Source organism: Apteryx mantelli, chromosome 15 (genome assembly GCF_036417845.1).
Source record: "Apteryx mantelli isolate bAptMan1 chromosome 15, bAptMan1.hap1, whole genome shotgun sequence".
Taxonomy (NCBI): domain Eukaryota; kingdom Metazoa; phylum Chordata; class Aves; order Apterygiformes; family Apterygidae; genus Apteryx; species Apteryx mantelli.
Window position 1 is genome coordinate 23,361,795 of NC_089992.1, and position 18,125 is coordinate 23,379,919.

At 62.6% G+C, this 18,125-nt stretch overlaps 1 protein-coding gene across 1 annotated transcript; it reads right to left on the minus strand.

Annotated features, from left to right (window-relative positions):
* Positions 1–221: 221 nt before the first annotated feature.
* C15H15orf39 (chromosome 15 C15orf39 homolog) lies at positions 222–16,676 on the minus strand. Its single transcript, XM_067305619.1, has 4 exons — positions 16,646–16,676; positions 4,789–8,338; positions 2,670–2,707; positions 222–1,830 (listed from the first exon to the last, which is right to left on the minus strand). The coding sequence occupies exons 2-3, from the start codon at positions 8,276–8,278 to the stop codon at positions 2,670–2,672; spliced, it is 3,528 nt and encodes a 1,175-aa protein (XP_067161720.1). The 5' UTR covers positions 8,279–8,338; positions 16,646–16,676; the 3' UTR covers positions 222–1,830.
* Between the last annotated feature and the right edge of the window lie 1,449 nt (positions 16,677–18,125).

Sequence of the window (18,125 nt, forward strand, 5' to 3'; positions counted from 1 at the left end):
CTGGGGCTCAGCCCCAGCAAAGCAAGCGTGAGTGCATCCAGCCGGTGCAGTGGTGCAGCCTGCCGATTTGGGGCTGCCTCTGTCCCCAGAAAAGTCCCAGATGCCCGCTGCTCCCATCGCCGGCTCTGACGGTGACGCTCCCTCCCTGCCTGCACCGGGCGAAGCCTCGCGCGAGGCAGCTGCCCCCGGCCGCGCTGGCAAGCAGAGACCAAAGCAAGGCATCCCAAAACGAGCCAAAAAACACTTTAATTAGGTGAGGCACCTCTTAAAACTCATATTCTTACAAAACATTTAAATAAAGTGAAGGAACTTTCTTCCTGGGAATTTTATATATATAAAAAATTACAGTATTATTAACAAACACGGCTTTCCGAATTGCTTTACAACGCTACTTGCAGACTCTGTGTGGCAAGAGAGAGCAAGGAGAACAGCAGAGTGCTCCCAACTTCCCAGGCATCTGCGTGCTCAGTACGTCCCACTGGAAAACAAAAATGCCCCTGCACTAAATAATGCAGCAGCAGCGACTGCCTCCCCAAGGTGGAAAACACAAAATTTGGCTAAGATGAGTCTATGGTACGGTTTGGGGTTTTTTTTTTCTTTTTTTAGTTTAAAATAAATACTTCCTGTAGTGAAAAAAAAATCTCCTCATCTTAACTTGTTCCTCCACTCCCTGCAACAGCTGGAAACACCTGAGTGTTGAGTTTTTAAGGCCTCTGCTCCGGTCTGTACATCTGCAGCAGGCAAAAGCCAGCCGCGCTCGGCCGACTGGGCAAGTGCAAGTACATCCGCTCTTAGCTGGCGACATGGCAGCGGCTCGGGGAAACCCCCGCGCCCCGAAACATGTCGGGACAGAAACGATCTCCTCTTCAAAGGTCTCGCAGCACCGGTCCCCTCTCCTTCCCCTCCGTCTCCGTGCAATGGCATCGCCCATCACCGAAGAGTTGCCGCTTCTTCGTCAAGTATAAAGGATCACCACCAAATACACATCTCTTAAGTTTTCTTTTAGGACATCCGGACTCTGCGCTGTAACAGTTCTGGGGGTTGTTTTTGTTAGCTTTAATAGTCTTTAAAGACGTTCTTGAAGCTTCTTTTGGATATGATCCCGGACTGAACCTCTCAAGCAGAACAGCATCTCTCGCTCCACCTTGGTCCAGCATAGTAAAGAGGTGAAGCCGTAAGTTTAAATAAACAAAAAAAGACAAGTATAAATTACTATTTTTTAAAAAAAACCACGTAACCTGAAGGCAGCAGCTCCTTATAAAGGTAATTCCATAACATTTTTAAAATGTCTTCGTTTAAAACAACAAAAAAGTCAGTCCTGTAACTGTGGAAGTCGCGATTTCCCCACGTTTCAATGTTGTTCCCAGTCTCTGTAGCGCTTGTGAGGTTGGGAAGCGGGAGGGTGCCGGCAGGCAGGGGTGTTTTCTGGGAACGGCGCGCGCAAGGCGGGAGAGGCGCGTTTCGGGGGAGCGGACGGGACGCGCTCCATCACCCCGGGGCGCCCCTGCGTCGTGCTGCCCCCGGCTCGCCGTCGCACTTCGCTGCCTCGGCAGGGCTCCTTCACAGCACCCGGCTCGGCCGCAAGCCCAGGGAGACGGCGTCTTCCCCGGGGGCTCGCCGGAGCTCTTCCCTGAGGTCTCCCAGCAAACGGCCTCTTCGTCTCGGTGTCCGCGGTGGCCCCATGCTCCGGAGGTGACGGGAAGCTTCCCCTTCCTGCGCTTCCCCTTGAGGACGTGGGCGGGCGCTCAGCCCCATCCCAGCGCCTCCTCTGCCCTCGTGCCGCCTGTGGCCACTGCTTCGCCGTCGGCTCCTGGTGTCTCCATGTCAGCCCTACCTAGGGGAGGAGAGAGCATGGGGTTGGGGACGTCGGCGCCGCACCTCCACGTGCCCCCAGGGTGCACGGACCACCCGGCCGACCCCCCCCCCAGCGCAGCCCTCCGCCAAGGCACGGCGCGGCCCCCCGGCCTCGCGCGGTGTCCCTGCGCGGCCCCCCGGCCCCACCGAGCCCCAGCCCTGCTGCAAGTGCCCCATTACGCTGGCAACGCGGAAGGATGCTGCTGCTCCAGTGATGCCGCAATCCGTTATTAGCACGGAAAAACGTGGCTCCGGTACTGATTGCCAGTGCGGGCAATGCTGGTGGGCTGGGCTTTGGTTTTTCTGTTTTTTTATAACTATTGTTGTCAAAGCATCACCTCTGCATGTCAGTGAGCCGGGAAATGATGCTCTGCTGGGTTTGGTTTGCTTCTCTCCCTGCTCCGTCAGATTTAATCGTGTTCAAATCGCTCCTCGAATCTCTGTCCTTAGTGACTGGTGAGGGCAGAAAACCCCTTCTGGGAGAGCGGCAGTCGTGGTCCATAGCAGATCCCGGCAGAGCCAGGTGGGGGGGAGCCTGAACTGCGGGAGCAGCAGGGGTGCAGCCAGCCCCTCCACACGGGGCCGTCTCCTCCGAGCGATCGGGCTGGGATGACAGGACGCAGGTCCCCAAAGCCCCCTCGGAGACCCCTTTCGCTGGGATTTTTCAGGAGGAGGGGGACAGACCCGGCTCCCTGTGTGAGGAGCCGGGTGGATCCTGCCAAAGCACCGCAAGCTCACTGAGGCTCCGGCTCCCTCCCGTGACGGCTTACACATATAGAAATATATTTTTATAAACATGCACAACGAACAGTTACCTACTTGGAGGCATGCTGGCCAGCCTGTGAACTTGAACCTGCAAGAAATAAAGTTGTTGGTAGTCGTCTCGTGCAGCAGCAAAGGGGATGAGGGTGAGGAGCGGACACGGGGGGCGGTCGGCGCTAACGCCGTTGAGATGAGATGCTCGGGAGCGGCCGTCGGCCTCGCTCCAGCGCACCGCGCACACGCTGCGACGCCTCCAGCGGGCTTCCCGAGCCTCCCACGCCCTAGGACCTCTGGAGCCGCTGCTTCTAGGACTTCTGCCTCCAACGGTGGCACCTCCACAGCCCCCCGCTCCCCTGGCTCCCCCATCGACGCCCAGCTCAAGACTTCTCCCTCCACAACGCGGGGGAAGAGGCTAAATATTCTGCCCTGCAGCGCGTGGGCACAGCCCGTTGGTGGGCCAGGCTGGAGCACGTGGCTCTCCGCAGCCCAGGAGCTAGAATGCAATACAGGGAGGAAGACGAGGAAGACCCAGGGGCTGTGGCTGTCTCAGGGGGGACAGGCCCAACAGCTCAGCTCGTGGCTGGCGAACGGGAGCAATTTGTTCGCCCTCCGTCATGGCCAGAGCGAGCTCTGGGGCACCGGGAGCTGAGCTAAGGAGGACCAGCAACCACAGGCCTTCACCAGGCGCTACGTGCCGAGGCGAAGTGGGAACCCGCACGGACTTCCCTGCGCACCAGCCCCGCTCGGAGGTGCTTCCCCAGCGCCTGGGGGCTGGCAGCAGCGCTGCCGCAGGGCCAGCTGCCTCGCTCTCCCCCGTGATGCTGGGGTCGGAAATCCCACCTTTGCTTTCTCTGCCCCCATTGCTGCCCTCCCCCTGCCTGCTCCCATTGCTTCTCAGCATCTTTCCAGCCTTCCTCTGTCCCCCAAGTCCGTTCTTCTGAACATGCCTGCAAACACATCCGTGACGGGTAGCTCACACCTCTGAAATGGCAGATGTAAGGTCTGCAGGGGGAGCAGCAGGAAGGGGGAGAGGAGAGCAAAACCATCCCCAACGGCTGCAGGTTTGCATCCAGCCGCCGCGGCCTCCTTCGGCAGCCAGCACAACGGGGAAAGCAGCCAGGGAGGAGAGCTCCGCTCCCCCAGCTGTGCCACGCAGGACGGACCTGCAGCGGCAAAGGCCCCTCCACTCCGGCAGGCGTTTCCTGACAGCACTCAGGGGAGCCGCGAATTCCCGGTATGAGTTTTACCGCTGCCAACGCACAAGACCACAAAAGCTCCTTTGCCAAGAAGTTACACAACTTCCCCCTGTCCGCCAGCATCTGGGAGGCAGATGCAGTCGGAGTTTTCCTGGAAGAGGTACAGTAAGATATCCGCAAGCACGCCTGGGAACTGCTGCCACTACCACCGGCCTGGATCCGCTCTCGTCTGAGACGGTGGCTTTCCAAGAACAACCAGAGATTTGGCAGGTCTCGTGGTTTCGGAGCGCCTGCCCTGGGACACCTGGCCAGGGCTCTGTCCATCACAGCAGGCAGTGCCCTATCTGGTAGGTCAAGGAAGCCCTCAGGAGATGAAGCACCTGGGAGATCACCTAAAGCCTTGGGTGGTTTTTGCAGCATCCCTGCCATGTGGAGGCCAACTTTGGTTAAAAAAAAACAACTTTGCTCTGCGGTAAATCGCCCTCCCTTGCCTTCCATCACCGTCAGAGCTGCAATATGTCAGGAGCAGCAGACTCCAGCCTGGGCCAGCGGCATCGTCTGCCCAACGCATCCAGGAAATTTCACAATTCAGGAACTGCAAGTTCAAATCATTTCCATAGAAATGCGGAGGGTGGTTACAAAGACCCGATTGTGACACCGAGTGAGTCAGACAGGGACCGTGGCAGTGGGACCTCTCGGAAAGGAAACACTTCTACAAACTAATTCACCTTGGTCAGCTAATGAGAAGCAGTGGGGAAGAGAACTCAGGGAAGGAAGAACAAAGCACTGGATTTATTTCATTACTAATTCCTTGCATAGACTATCGGTGCTATTTTTGGTGTCTCTGCTCGTTAGCTCCACATGGGAAATGCCGGTTTCTGGCAGCAGGTAGCTGCCTCCTGAGGAGCGGTAGCATCCCCGTGGCAGCAGGATCTCAGGGGTGGGGAAGGGCTTGGGGAGAAGCTAAGCTACCTACCAAGCTGTTGCTTGACAGAGTCATGCCAGTGAAGGTTCAGCAGGTCTGGGTAGATGTCGGGAAGCTGCTTCAGAGCCAGGAGCTTCAGCATGCGGGAAGTGCAGCTCTTGAGCTCCAGGTCCCTCAAAAGCTTCTCTTCCGAGAGGGTGGTCGGGCGCAACTCCACCTTATGTTCCTGCAACACTTGGTCGACAGAAGCCCCAGGGAGCTTGGGGAAGAGCTTCTCCTTCACCACATGGATGGGAATGAAGATGGCACCCGCCCGAACCACATGGGGGAAGGGGCACTTGCGAGTGAACATGAAGGTCTCCAGCTGAGACAGGAGCTTGCTGAGGAGAGCAGCCACGTCCTTGAAAGCCAGCCAGATCTCCTTGCCTTTGGTGGGCTTCTGGGGCTCAGAGAGCCTGGAACCGTTCTTGGGTTTGGGGGGAGATTTGGGCATCTCTTTGAGCTCCTCCTCAGGCTCTGCCCTCTTCAGCCACTCCTGGAGCAGCTCCGGGGAGGACCCAGACACAGAACATGAAATAACGTTGCAGAGAGAGGCGTGCAAGGCAGTGAAATACTGGCTGGCGGAGGTCTGCTGGGCAGGAGATTCACAGTGGCTGGGCAGCGAGACATTGTCCTCTCCTAGCGTGCGGGGGGCTTCCGGCGCGCTGGGCAGCAGGGGCTTTGAAATGTCGGGGAGCTTCAGGTTCAGGCAAGTCACCTGAAGAACGGAGGTGCTGGGCTGGGGGTCGGCGTGGAGTGCAGGCGGCACAGGGGGGCTGTGGGGCTGTGGCGACGCGTGTGGACTTTGCGGCGCGGGGACGCTGCCAGATGGAGCCACTGCCGGTGGGCTGGGCTGCATGGCCTGGGGTCTGGCAGCCTGGCCTGGGGGCACGGCGCCAGGCAGGAGGGATTTCAAGATCTTGTATTTTTTGAACATGAAGGTGGCCGAGCTCTGGAAATTGCTCTTGTCCCCAGACCCAACCTCTATCAACAACGGTAACGTCTGAGCCTTGGCTCCCTCTCCGGTCTCCACCTTCCTGGGTGGCTCCTCTTTCTCTCCTGCTGCATCTTCTCCTTCAGATGTCCCCTTCACGTGGCCAGCAGGGCCTTGGGTTTCTCCCGGTTTCATTAGTCTCTTTTTCAAGCTAAGATCCAACACAACCCCGTCGGGGGCTGGCCCCCTGCCCCCTGCCCCTCCAGGACCGCTCAGGCTGCCACCCTGAGGTCCCGGGTTACTTTTTGCCAACCAGTCACAGGGCAGAAGCCTTGGTTTGTGACTCTCGGGGGCCTGTTTGTGACAGCTGCCCCCCTCGCCAGCCATCGACTTGCAGCTCCGAACCACGCTGTTCCCTGCTTGTAACGCCTGGCTGGCCTCCTTCCCAGCAGGCAGCACACTGGACATCTCCGAGATATCCTCGACTGCAGCTGGCTCTGATGGAGACCTAAAAGAGTCCTTGCTTCCCAAGCTGTTCGCTGCGTTTCGGAGCGGGGTGTCTACCTTTGGATGGTCCTTTGAGAAGGGGACCTCGGCTGAGCCTTCGGACCCTTCCAGATAGTCTCGGTAAGGTGCCAAGCTGAAGACGTTGTTGATAACCGGCATAGGTGGGGACGAAGGGGAAACCTCGCCACTTTGCAGGTCTTTCAGCCTACTGTCTGGGGACGCGACCTGAGAAGAAGGAACGAGCTCTTTGGCTACGCCTTTGACCTTGGGGGCCTCTCCCTTCCCCAAATGCTGGTGGGGGACCGGGCTGTCAGCTATAACGATTGGAGCTGCTGGGGGGGCTTCGGGAGCCCCCCGGGCGCCGTGGGTGCTCTCCCTGAGGGCCAGGCTCGCCCTCCTCTTCTCCAGGTAAGGAGGGTCCTGCTCCTGCGCGGCGGGTTTTGCCGCTGGGCAGAAGTCCAAGCTGTAGCCCAGTTCCCCTTTGGGAAACGTTTCCAAGAGTCTCTCGGAGCCCTGGGGCAGCTTGTCCAGGGCGCAGACGGGTTGGAAAGCGCTGTTCTGGCTCGCCACCGCCTTCCTGCGGGAGCTTTCCGGGGGCGCCCGAGCCCCGTGGGGGGCAGCGGCCCGGCTGTCACCGTGCCCTTCGCGCGGCGGCTCCGTGCCGGCGAAGGAGGCGCTGTAGAAGGCCACGTCGGGGGGCCCGAAGGCAAAGCTGGGGCTCGGCTGCGGGAAGTCCACCTTGCAGGCGGGCGGCCGCCGCGGGGGCTCGGCTTCCCTGGGCAGCGCCGCAGCCTTGGAGGGCGGCGAGGCCACCGCGCCGGAGCCGGCTGCCCGAGGCGCGTAGCTCTCCAGCGGGCCCGCAAAGTAGCTTCGCGGCACTTGAGGCGTCAGGTAAGTGCTAGGAAAGGGCTGAGGGTCCCCGCTGGCCGGAAAGCCGAACGCTTTGTAGCTGCCAGGCACGGAGGAGAGGGCGCTCGCCGGCTTCTCCAGCGCGGGAGCCTCCGGGTGGTACAGGAGGGCCGGCCTGTGGAGGGGCAGCGGGTAGGGCGCGTGCGGGTAGCAGGCTGGCGGCCTCTCCCGGTACGCCGGGGCCGGGGAGCGGGGCAGCGGGCTGGCGGCGGGCGCGCGGAGCTGGGACCAGGCGTCCTGCCTCAGGCCACCACCGCTGCCGCCGCCAACCTCGGGGCCCTTCCCGGGGTGGCACGCGGCGGGGTAGCTGGCTTCGAGGAAGGGCGCGCCGGCGGGGGGCCCGTACTTCTCGAAGGCGGCGTAGTAGGGCGAGAAGCCGGCGGCGGAGCCCGGCGGGTCCTTGGCGGGCAGCGCCAGGCCCGGGTGCAGCGGCAGGAGGCCGGGCTCCGCGGGGGGGCCCCTCTCGGGCCGCTCGGCGCGGCGCGGCGGGTGGCTGGCGGCGGCTGCGGCGGGCAGAGCCCAGTCCGCCTCCCCGGGCCTCTTGTGCAGGCCGTCCGCCCGCGTCGCCAGGGCCGGCGGCGCCCTGGGCTCCACGAAGCACACCGGCGCCCTGTAGACGGGCTTGGGGACGGCCAGGGTGGCGCAGCCCGCCGGAGCCACCGCCTTGTGCACGGCCACCGGCTTCTTCAGCGGGAACGGGAGGCCCGGGGCCGGCGCCAGCGGGTCCGGGGCGCCCAGCTGGCTGGCCCACTTCTCCCGCGCCATCAGCAGCTCCCGCACCAGGCTGTCCTTGCCCTTCTCGGCGCTGGGGGGCTGCAGCCGGGCGCCCAGGCTCTCGGCCTCGCGCCGGTACAGCAGGCAGTTCACCAGCGTCCCCTCGGCCCGCAGGGGCTGCCCCACGGCGCTGCCGGCGTAGTGCAGGTAGGCGGCCGCCGGGCTCCAGCGCGCCAGCGGCTCGGGGCCATCGTGGCTCGGCAGCGGGCAGGCGAAGTAGGAGCCCTTGTAGCTGCAGTGGCTTTCGGGGCCGGGAGGGGGCAACGGGCTCGCTTTGCAGAGGCTGGCGGGGAGCCCCAGGCCCGGCTCGGGCTCCAGCCGAGGTAGCTTGTTGAAAATCACGGGGTCCAGAGACTCCAGGTGCCGTTTCCCGGCCATCTATAGGTTGCTGCCGGCGTCTTGACCCGGGTGTGCGACGGAAGAGGTTGGCTGGCCTTCCTGAAGGGGAGAGAGAGGAAACCACATGCACGCTCGTTATTCGATGCAAGCAGAGCAAGTCCCGGACCCGCCGCGAGCCTCCCGGGGCCGAGGGGCAGCTTGCGCGGGCGTTTCGGAGCAGCGCGCCCCCTTCCCACCCCGGACAGCGCGCAGGGGAACAGCATCGAGGATGGGCCTCCTTGTGCCCCCATCCGCCAGCACGAGCTCTACCGGCCCCGGCGCACAGTCCGTGCCAGCACCGAGCGGCCACCGCAGCTTTAGCCACAGTCCCCCACGCCGGCCAGAGAAAGCGCGCCGGTTTTCACCCGCAGCTTTCCCTACTCATTTGCAGTCAGCGTCTCACTGCGAGGCTAATGAAGACGGCGCAGGGATAGAGCTGGAGAGGAGGACGGCCATGAAAAGCCCTGCTGGTCCAGCGCTCAGTCCCTGGCAAGGGCAACCAGGACCGATCCCCTTCTCCCATTCCCCCAGCACCTGGCAGAGACCCTAGCACTTGCAGTCACCTTAAAAAAACCCAACTGAGAAGCAACATTTGTTCCTCAGCACAAAAGGCAGGTGCACACCTCCCCGTGGGGCTGGCAGGGCCACCCATGCACGAGCCAAGGCATCAGCTCTCGGCGCACGAGGGGGCCTGGCTCGCTGGCCGAGCATTTCTCCGTGCGTCTCTGGCTGCAACACGGTCACTCTGGAAAGCTCCTGGCAGACTGGTTCAAAGCCTCCAGGAATGTCTGTTCCAGGGAGCAAAGCCAGGTCAGTTGAGGTGAGGAGCCAGCAGGTTGCAGAAGATGCCCGTGGCAAGGTACAAATGCAGCCTGGCTTCTGGACGGGCAGACCAAAGCTGCCTCCGTTCCTGCCCAGACCGTTCCCGGTTCGAGCAGGCAGCCAGGAGCTGTGGCTGGATGCAAAACCTAAGTCAGTCCAACAGTGCCAAAAAATCCCCAGCTCAGTTTAACCTTCCAGGGTAATTTGAGGCTCTTCCCCATGCAGCAGCCTGGAGAGACCATCTCCCACCAGGGAACGTCCCGTGGCTCCCATCGCCACCTCCCACGCCTCGCTCCTCCTCGCCAGCCTCCTTCGCCCTGCCCACAGGCTCCTGCCTCCGTGGCCTGCCTGCCCTTAGCTCAGCCCTGGTGGGCTCTCCTCCAACGTGGGGCTGCTGCCCGCCGCGGTGGGGCCGGGCCCAGGGCGGGCAGCCGCAGGCGGGAGCAGAGCCGTGCCAGCAGGTGGAGCTGCCAGACCGTCGCTGCGCGGCCCGCGCCGCCCTGGCATCACCCCGGCATCGCCCTGGCATCGCCCGCATCCTGCCGGCATTCCCCCGAGACCCGCTGAGCACTACCCAAGCATCCCCCGGAGCGTTGCCCCGCACCCCCTGAGCATCGCCCCCGCGTCACCTGAGCATCCCCTGGGCATCGCGCGCATCCCCCGAGCCGTGAGCATCCCCCGAGCACGGCCCGGCGTGGCCCAGCATCCGCCCAGCCCACCGACGGGCTCGCCGCACCGTCTCCCCTCCCGTGGGATCTGGTGTCCATTCCCCCCCTTTTTTCTACTTTCTGTTGCAAGAGTTAGTGGAGAAGCAAAGAGGGAAATGGAGCAAGAGAGCACGGAGATAAGATAAAAGCCTTGTCTACAGAAGGGGAAGCGGACCAGATAACTCGGTAGACCTGCTAGGGTAGATAAAGGGACCCGGTCTGGTGACGCCGCTCTGCGGTGAGGTTTGCGCCCAGCCCGGAGCCCACCCAGAGGCCGACCCGCCGCAGCCCAGCGGCTGCTCCGGCCGGCTCCGTGAGCGCAGGCAGAGCCCTGCACGTGCATTTGCAAGCAGTAACGGGGCTCACGCTTCCACCAGCCACCCCTTCCTGCCTCGCGCCCCGGACCGGGCAGCCCTGCACAGCACCGACAGCTCTTCTCGGGGAGACCCAACGCCACCGAGGTCGGCCCTGTGTGACAGCACCGCCGCCCAGGTCCCATGCCTGGCACGGAGAGGGGGTGGCCCGCACAGATGTGCTGCCCCTGGCCGCAGCAAGGGGGATTTTCGCAATAACCTGCGCAAGGATTTCCTTTTTTTGCTTTGAAGAAGAGGGATCTTGAAGAAGGCTTCCTCTGCGTGCAATGGAAAAGGTGGTTTCCTTGCAATACCCCCAGCCCAGGGGGGATTTAGCAGAGAGGAACATCAGTCTCCCCGGCACGTGGCTCCGAGAGGGAGCATGGACCGGGGGACATCTGCAGGCAGCTGCCAGCCCAGCCCTGCCGGTGGCTCAGGCAGGCAGCCGGCTGCCACGCTGAGACGCCCCCTCCCCGCCCCTGCCCCCCTGCCGCAGCAAAGGGAGGCAAACCGGGTTGTTCGCCTCAAAGCAGCGGTTCTGTCGTGATCGAGGCGGGTGACCAACCTCTGATGTCCTTTTTTAAACTTCAACTATTTCTCCCTTTCCAGGAAGGAATCTACCTTCTCGAATTTGTTGGTGTGTCAGAGGCCGCAGGAAGAAAGACTCTTTGGTCATTTCTTCCTTGCGGTTGAGAATTAAACCAGTTTTCCTTTTATACCCCTCAGAATAAGCTCCCCGAGGAAACGGGGTCCTTCAGCTCCTGGGGACACCACATGCTTTCTGAGAGGTCTCCTTCTGGCCAGAGCTTTATCCCTGGGAGCCTAGCGGGTATCACCAACATATCCATTACCAGTTAAATTTGCCATCCATATCTACCCTGGGATCCAGGGAAAATGCTTCCCAAATTGAAAAAGACTGGAGGAAAAAAAGGGGAAAAAAAGAAAAACCAACGTTTTCCCCACAAAGTGCCTGCTCCACCAAGCGGGGGAGAGGTCCCCCCGGCTTGAGGCACGCAGAGGTGGCTTGTCCCGGCTGAGGAAACACTCCCCGCCGGGCCCCGGCGCGAGGCGAGCGCTGCCGCCGGCTTCGCGACCACCGCGCCGGGCGGCACAGCCCTGCGCACGCGCGGCGGCCCATCGCGCCGCGGGGTTCCCCTGCCGCCAGCCGCTCCGGGGCGTCGCGCGGGGAATTCCCGGGGCGGGCTCAGGCGGGGGCGCGCGGCGGCTCCCGTCCGCGGGGTCGCGCGGCCGCCCGCGAGCACATCCTGGAACAGGACGCGACGCTCCCGATAAGCCGGCAGATAAGGGCAGGAAGGGGGTGGGCAGAGAGCCCTGGGCTCGGAGCAAGCTCCACAGGAACCGTCCCGGCGGGAGGCTGGCGTTTACCGCTCCGCTTCTTCCTTTCACTAGGAAGCGGCGCACAGCACCCACTTCCTCACCAGAATAATAGGGTGATTGTTAGGCTGAGGCCAGGCGCTGGCGTGACACGGTCGGGCCCCGTCTGCATCGTGTTATTGGCTCCGGTCTGCCGCAGGCTTTCGGTGCGCGGTGAGCTTCTGGGGCGAGGGAGCAGCGGGCCGGGCAGGGCCCTGGGTTTCGGGAGGCTCCTTGGAGAGCTCGCTGAGCCTGGGAGAGCCGGCTGGCCAGCGGGGGCCTCCGTCCCCGTCGCGCCGCGGGGACACGTCCGCCCTCCAGCGCGGCGGTCTGCTGACCTGTCCCTGGGCGAGACAGCAGCAGCGAGAAGGTCGCTGGCGAGCCACTTGCAGCCTCCTTTAATAAAAAGGCCATCACCATGCTGGCTGTTGACGGCCCCAAGGTCGTGGGAAACGATGCTCGGCTGCCAAAATCCACTGAAACACCTTCCTCACGCCCTCTCGCCGGAGGAGATGGAGCCAAAGATGCCAGCTCGATACGCGACGACGCACTGCAGCTCAACCAGAGGCTCCGCAGAACCAATAGGCGCTCTCGTTAAGCTTCGCACCAGCCCAGCTACCAGGCCTAGTATAGATGGGGAAACTGAGTCATCGAGCCAGACGTGGCAACGCGCCCCAGGGCCCAGCTGAGTTGTTCCAGGGCAGGGACGACGCCTGATCCTGGGAGTCGCAGCAGGCTCCCCGTCCCGGCACTTGGCCTCGGTGCCCTCGCAGCCCCGCGGGTCCGGACGCCAAGCCGAAGGGGGCTCGCAGCTCCCAGCGCAAGCAGTCAGCGCCCACGAATTGCAGCGTTCGGCCCCCCGGGTTGCACGCTCCGCCGCCGCTGCCCCTGCTCTGTTTCAATCTGAGAGCAGAGCGTACAAAAATGGCTTATTTCTCTTTTCGGGCAGCCGTTCTCCCCACCTACGACAGGCCTCGCTCGGCCCCGCTGCCCCCGAGGGCTTCCCGGCGGGCGTCTCAGGAGGGTGGCGTCTGAATCCGTCTCCACGAGAGCGGCTGCGCGGCAGGGAGCTCCACGCGGGGGATCCATCTCCACTGCAGCGCTTTTTCCCCTCTTCCCGCATGGTGATGAGACTCGGGATGGAAAAGCTGAAAGTCAGCATAGAAAGCGGAGATCTTGTGATTTCACACGTTTCCATGCTTCTTTTTCCCCTTTCCCTGAAACGCACAGACCTACAAAACCTGCAGCTTCGGGGACGTTGTGTAACCGTCCCTGCCGTCACTGCAGCGACGTCAGGGGACCAACTTACGCTGCCGTCCGCATCTGTAGTGTGAACGCAATCACCCCGTTTCCAAATCAACCGCAGCCAGGTCCCAGCTTGGCCACGATTTCCCAGCACAGCAAGGTCCCGGCTGTGCCACTGATCTATTTTGCAAACACGAATCAGCGGGACAGCTCTGTTCCTCAACTCCCACAGTTTCTTGCCTGAATGACCCAAATTACTCCAGCCGCATCTGCAGAGAACGGCGGGTGAGCTCAGGGAAAAGCGCAATTACAGAGGCTGCTGCAGGGAGCAGGGCTCCCTCTCCTTCCGGGCACCCTTTCTCTTTAGCAGGGAAGGAAGGAAAAAGCATTGTAACCCCATTCGGCAGCTTTAAACAATCACGTCGCACGGAGCCAATTAAAAAAAAAAAAAAAGACTGGCGTGGAGTGCATTGCCCTGAATAAATGCCCACGTTGACGCCGCTGCAAAGCAAACAGAGACCTCTCGCCCCCCACTTCCCAGCGGGGGGAGTGCGTACATGCGTGTGGTTTTCGGTGTGTATGTTTTCAGTCGAATTATCAGAACTTTTCCATTCGATTGCACAGCGACGTAAAGACTGTTGTTGTCAGCACTGGAAAGTTGGCAGTTGTTAACAGCCCCTGCACTATCAGTTTTTAACCTCGCCATTGTAAAAGGCGCCGGGATAAGCAGACCTGAAAGCCGTAGCCCTGACATTGCAGTCCAGGAGGCACTGGACTTTTTTCCTGCGGAGGGCCCGGCGCGGCGCTGCTGCTCCGCAGGCTACACGGGGGCCGGGGCCAGTGCGGTGGCGAGGGGAATCGTTTCCACGCAGGAACAACCACAGGCCGTTTCAATCTGTTTGCAGGTCGGTGGCAAAGCAGGCACCAGCTCTGACCTCCAGCCTTTCTCAGGGCTCCCAGAGCAAAGCAAGTCACCTCAGAGCAGGGACTCTGAGCAGAGCCAGGCGCCCTCCTGCCGCCCTGCACACGTGGATTCTCTGATGTCTGATACGGGCTGAGCTAATTAGCCTTGCCCTCGGTGACGCACTAATGGGCTCTCTCTTCCATCCAGCTGCCTCCTCCTGTGAAATACAGTGGCACTTTACACCTTGCCTCTCTGCCAAACCTGGCTGGAACTGCCCAACACGTCTAGAGATTACTGGCAGGGTCAGACAGACAGGCAACAGAAGATGCACAGCCAGCATTAAGATCAGCTGGGGTGCACAGGTAAGGAACTAAACCCGTGCACATTGCCATCTGAGACTGAGGAAAACATCTCTGCTTTTGCTTTCACCCTTCAGCTCTCCCCCCGGGACTATTTGCTTACGGGCTGCAGCCGCAGTGCCCTCCTTCCCCGGAGCCGCCGGGGGGAGAGGCGCCCGGGCGGGGGTCTGGGCCTGGACAGGGGCCCCGATCCTGCCCGAAACACAAGCGCTCGGCTGGTCCGCGCAGGAAGCGGGGGCTAGGGGAATGCCTGAGCGAACACTAACACGTGCAGCGTCCTCCGCCAGCAAGACTGAAACCCCACTGCAAATACTGGTCTGGGGAAAGCAGTGGGTGGATTCAACACAATTGATTTATTCCTTTTTTTTTTTTTTTTTTTTTTTTTTAACTTCCTTGCAGGGGTTTTTCCCAGAAGCAAACGTTTTGGCAGGGGAAAGCAAGGGAGGTCAGAGCCGCAAAGGGAGAAAAGTAAAACCAAATAAAACAGAAGAACACGTGCGATTCCGCTGCGTGCAGACTAAATCTCGCTGATAAAGCTGGCTGTGGCCTGCCAACGCTTATCTGGTGCATTTCGGATGTTTAAAGGGCACTGGAGAGCAACCCCCCCCCCCCCCGGACTCCTTCCCTCTCGGGAGGGCAAGGAGGTACACACGAGTGCGCCAAGCCCTGCCGCCAAGGCTGCTGCCGGGGAGCTTTAACACATTTATTTGTGCTCTGACAACTCCGAACAAGCCCGACTGCGTGTGTTATCGCTGCAGCCCGCAGCCCCCCGGCTTCCCCTCCGCGTGACTAGCGCCCGACAAGCCGCTGGCCATAGCGCGGCCAGACTAAGCGGGAGCCTCTCACCGCGGCCGCCCGCCGCCTCCCCGCCATGTGACGCGAAGAAATAGCTCCCAGCCAATGCGGAGAAAACAGGTATCGGTAAATAAAGCCTGAAACGGCCCCGGCCCTCGAGCATCGGCTCGGGCCCCGCTGCGGCCGGTCCCCGCATCCCGCGCCGCGGCCCCGGGGCAGCGGCAGCGCGGCCCCGCCGCCCGCCCGGTCCCGCCGAGCCGAGGCGAGCCGAGGCGGCCGGGGAGGCTCCCCCGCGCTGCCCCAGAGCCGCCGGGCTTCTCCCGCCGATAAGAGCCGCCTTCCTGCCCGGCCGCAACGCCGGTTTCGCAATGCCGGGGACCTTGGGCGGCTGCCGAGGAGGTCACCTTCGCCACGGCTCCGCCGCGCTCGCAGGCAGCCGCCGGCGAGGGAGCCCGCTGCGCCCGGGGCGCTGGGAGGATCGGCGGGAGGCGGCCCCGGCCCCGGCTCGCCGCTGCGCTTCGCGGCTCGCGGAAACGAACTTTGCAGCTCCCGAGCACACAAAAGCCCAGACCGAGTTTTCACTTGAACCGAGCGAGCTGCTTTCTGAGTTGCTTTTTAAGACCTCGTATCCTTACCCAAACACGCGCGCACCTGCGCGCACCCGCACGGCGAGCCGCCGTTTTTATTGCGAGTGGGGGGCTGCTCCTGAAAGAGCTCTAGCAACATTCCCTTCTGCGGAAGGCGCCTGAAGCGCGCAGCAGGCGCGAGGAAGTTGGAGCGGCTGCCTCCAAAGCGACAGCGCTGCCCGAACATTTAGGGCAATAAAACCTCTCTCACAAAGACATGCATTTGCGGGTACCGGCTTCAGATCCGACTCCAACCCATCGGTTTAACATGCCAGGCTTAACGAGGTCAGGCACAGGCATCCTAGTGCTGGCAAAGCCCCCGCAGACCCGGGAAACGGGTGAGTGAGGCACTGCCTCCATCCTCGCCGCGGAGCCGACCCAGATTGCGGCGGAGGCTGGACGGCAGCGAGCGCAACCGTCCAGCTTTCTCTTCCATCCGCACATTCACGGCAATGGCATTTCCTAAATTCTGCCCACCGAGCGCATTTGTGTAGCAAGCGCTATAGTTACCATCAAAATAAACCCCCGGGGCACGCTCGGAGCCGTCCGCGCAGCGGCTGCCAGTTTCGAGGGGGGTTGAACGCATGGCTGGGAAAGCGCGCTTGGCCCTGTACACACATTGTGCACAAACCACATGATCTAAACTGTCCATAAATGGGTAAAAGGCTGCAACTGAAGTCTGAAGCCCATTATTCTCCTAATCGCCCAACAAGAAACAGATGATCTGCAGGAAGACGTGAAATTCTGGTACAGTCAAAGGAGGAAGAGGGGAGGGGGGGAAAAATCCCTCTGCTCCATAAGCCGCGTGCCGCTTTGGTCCGTCCCCGGTGCGCACCGCGGATGAGGGTACCGCCGGCTGCAAGGCGGCCCCGTCCCGGCTCCGCTTGCTTCACGGCCGCGGAGGGGAGGCGAAGCGCCGGGGCACGTCCCGAGCCGCCCCGGGCCACCCCGGCGCGGCAGCCCCGCGCTCCCGGCCACCTGCGCCGCGCCGCCCGCCTCGGAGCCCCTTTGGCGCTGCCGCCGAGCAGGCGGAACAGCCCGCTAAAAGCCCTGTCCGCCGCGGCGGGCAGCGGGCGCACCGGGCTCCCGCCGCCCCGGGGTCACCGGCGGCGCGGCGCGGCGCGGCGGCGGCGGCGGCGGGGGCCCCCCGGCCCGGCCCGGCCCCCCCGCCCGCTCACTCACCGGCGGCGGCGGCGCTGCGCTGTCCCCGCCGGCGGCGCGCTCCTGCCCCCGGCGCATCTTACGCGGCCGGGCCGGGGCCGGGCCGGGCCGGGCGGCGGGGGGCTCCGCTCCTCGGCGCCGCGAGCTGCCGCTGCCCCGCTCGGCCGGCCGCCTGCATTGTGCGGAGGAAGTGGGAGGAGGAGGAGGAGGAGGAGGGCTGGGTGTGCGTGTGGGCCGGCCGGAGGAGGGGACGCGGCGGGACGGGACGCGGCGCGGCGCGGCGGGGCGAGCCCGCCACACGTGCGCTGAGCTCGTCGGGGCTCGGCCCGCCCCCTGCCGCCGCGCCCGGCGCTGCCCCCAGCGCGGCGTGCGCGCTCGCGGCCGGGAGCCCCCGGTGCCGAGGGGGCCCCCGGTTAGGGGGAGCCCCCGCTGAGGAGGAGCCCCCGTTGCGGGGAGCCTGTGCTGTGGGGCACCCCTATGAAGGGGAGCCCCCCACTGCAGGGAGCCCCTGTTATGGGGAGCCCATGAACCCATTTGGCGGGCTCCCCGTTACGGGGACACCTTCGCAGGACACTGCCCTGGCCCCTGCCCGCAGCCTCCTGCCGTGGGAGGCTGGATGCAGGCGTGGAGGCAGCCACCGAGCCTGGCTGCAGGCAGACACGAGTCCACCCTGCCACACACGTGCACCTTCCCCATGTCCCAGATACGGGCACAGATGAGAGCTGAGATCTGCTGAAGACATGGGGCAGGTTGGATTTTAACCGGGTTATCTTCTGCTTTGAAGTGATCTTACAGCAGCTCCTAAGTCCTTTTTTCTTGCTGGGCAAGAAATGCCCAGTAGGGAAGGGACCGGCCTCTCACACATCCCTGGGGCAGTTTCCGAGGCTTTCAAACTTTCCTATTAAAATCGCAAACCCACCTTTGCTCAAAGAATGAAAATGAAACCAAAGGAGGACACCTTCAGAGCGAGACCTGGTGCGTGGCTGGTGGAAGCGGTCGCTTCCTGGGAATTGCCTCTGCTCCTGACACGGCATCACTAGCAGCTTTGCAGGCTAAGTCAGCAGAAACGTCCCTCTGAGTGCCCGGGAATGCAGGTGGAGCGTGTTGATTCTGGAAGGAGAGCAGTTAAAGCAAACACATGCTCCCTTGTCCCTCGCCCCCCCACTCTGTCAACGCCAGTCTGGTTCCCAGACACCGGTTTCACCCGGCAGCTGGCACTAAGACAAGGTAGTTACGATAAACACAAGAACATAGGTGTGCACGCACAGTTCCAGCACTTCCCGTGAAGCGGGCTGTAAACTGAAGGCCAGCCCTGTCAGGAAAGCCAGGAGTCATTTCTCCTGGTCCAGTATCACGGGAAAACTCTGGTTTTACTCTCTGAGCTGCCAGGTGACGTTTTCTGCTTGCTGCTGCCTCCTCCAGCCACAGGAACAGCCAATTCCCACCTGGTGGCCCCAAAACACGTCGCGGCGCTGCACATCCTCTCCCGGCTCTGAGAGCG

Excerpts from the sequence above, each read along its gene's own strand:
- C15H15orf39 (XM_067305619.1), bottom strand. The coding sequence starts at position 8,278 with ATGGCCGGGAAACGGCACCTGGAGTCTCTGGACCCCGTGATTTTCAAC. Across the intron at positions 2,708-4,788 it reads CTCTGTCAAGCAACAGCTTG|GTTCAAGTTCACAGGCTGGC; the intron begins GTAGGTAGCTTA and ends TATTTCTTGCAG.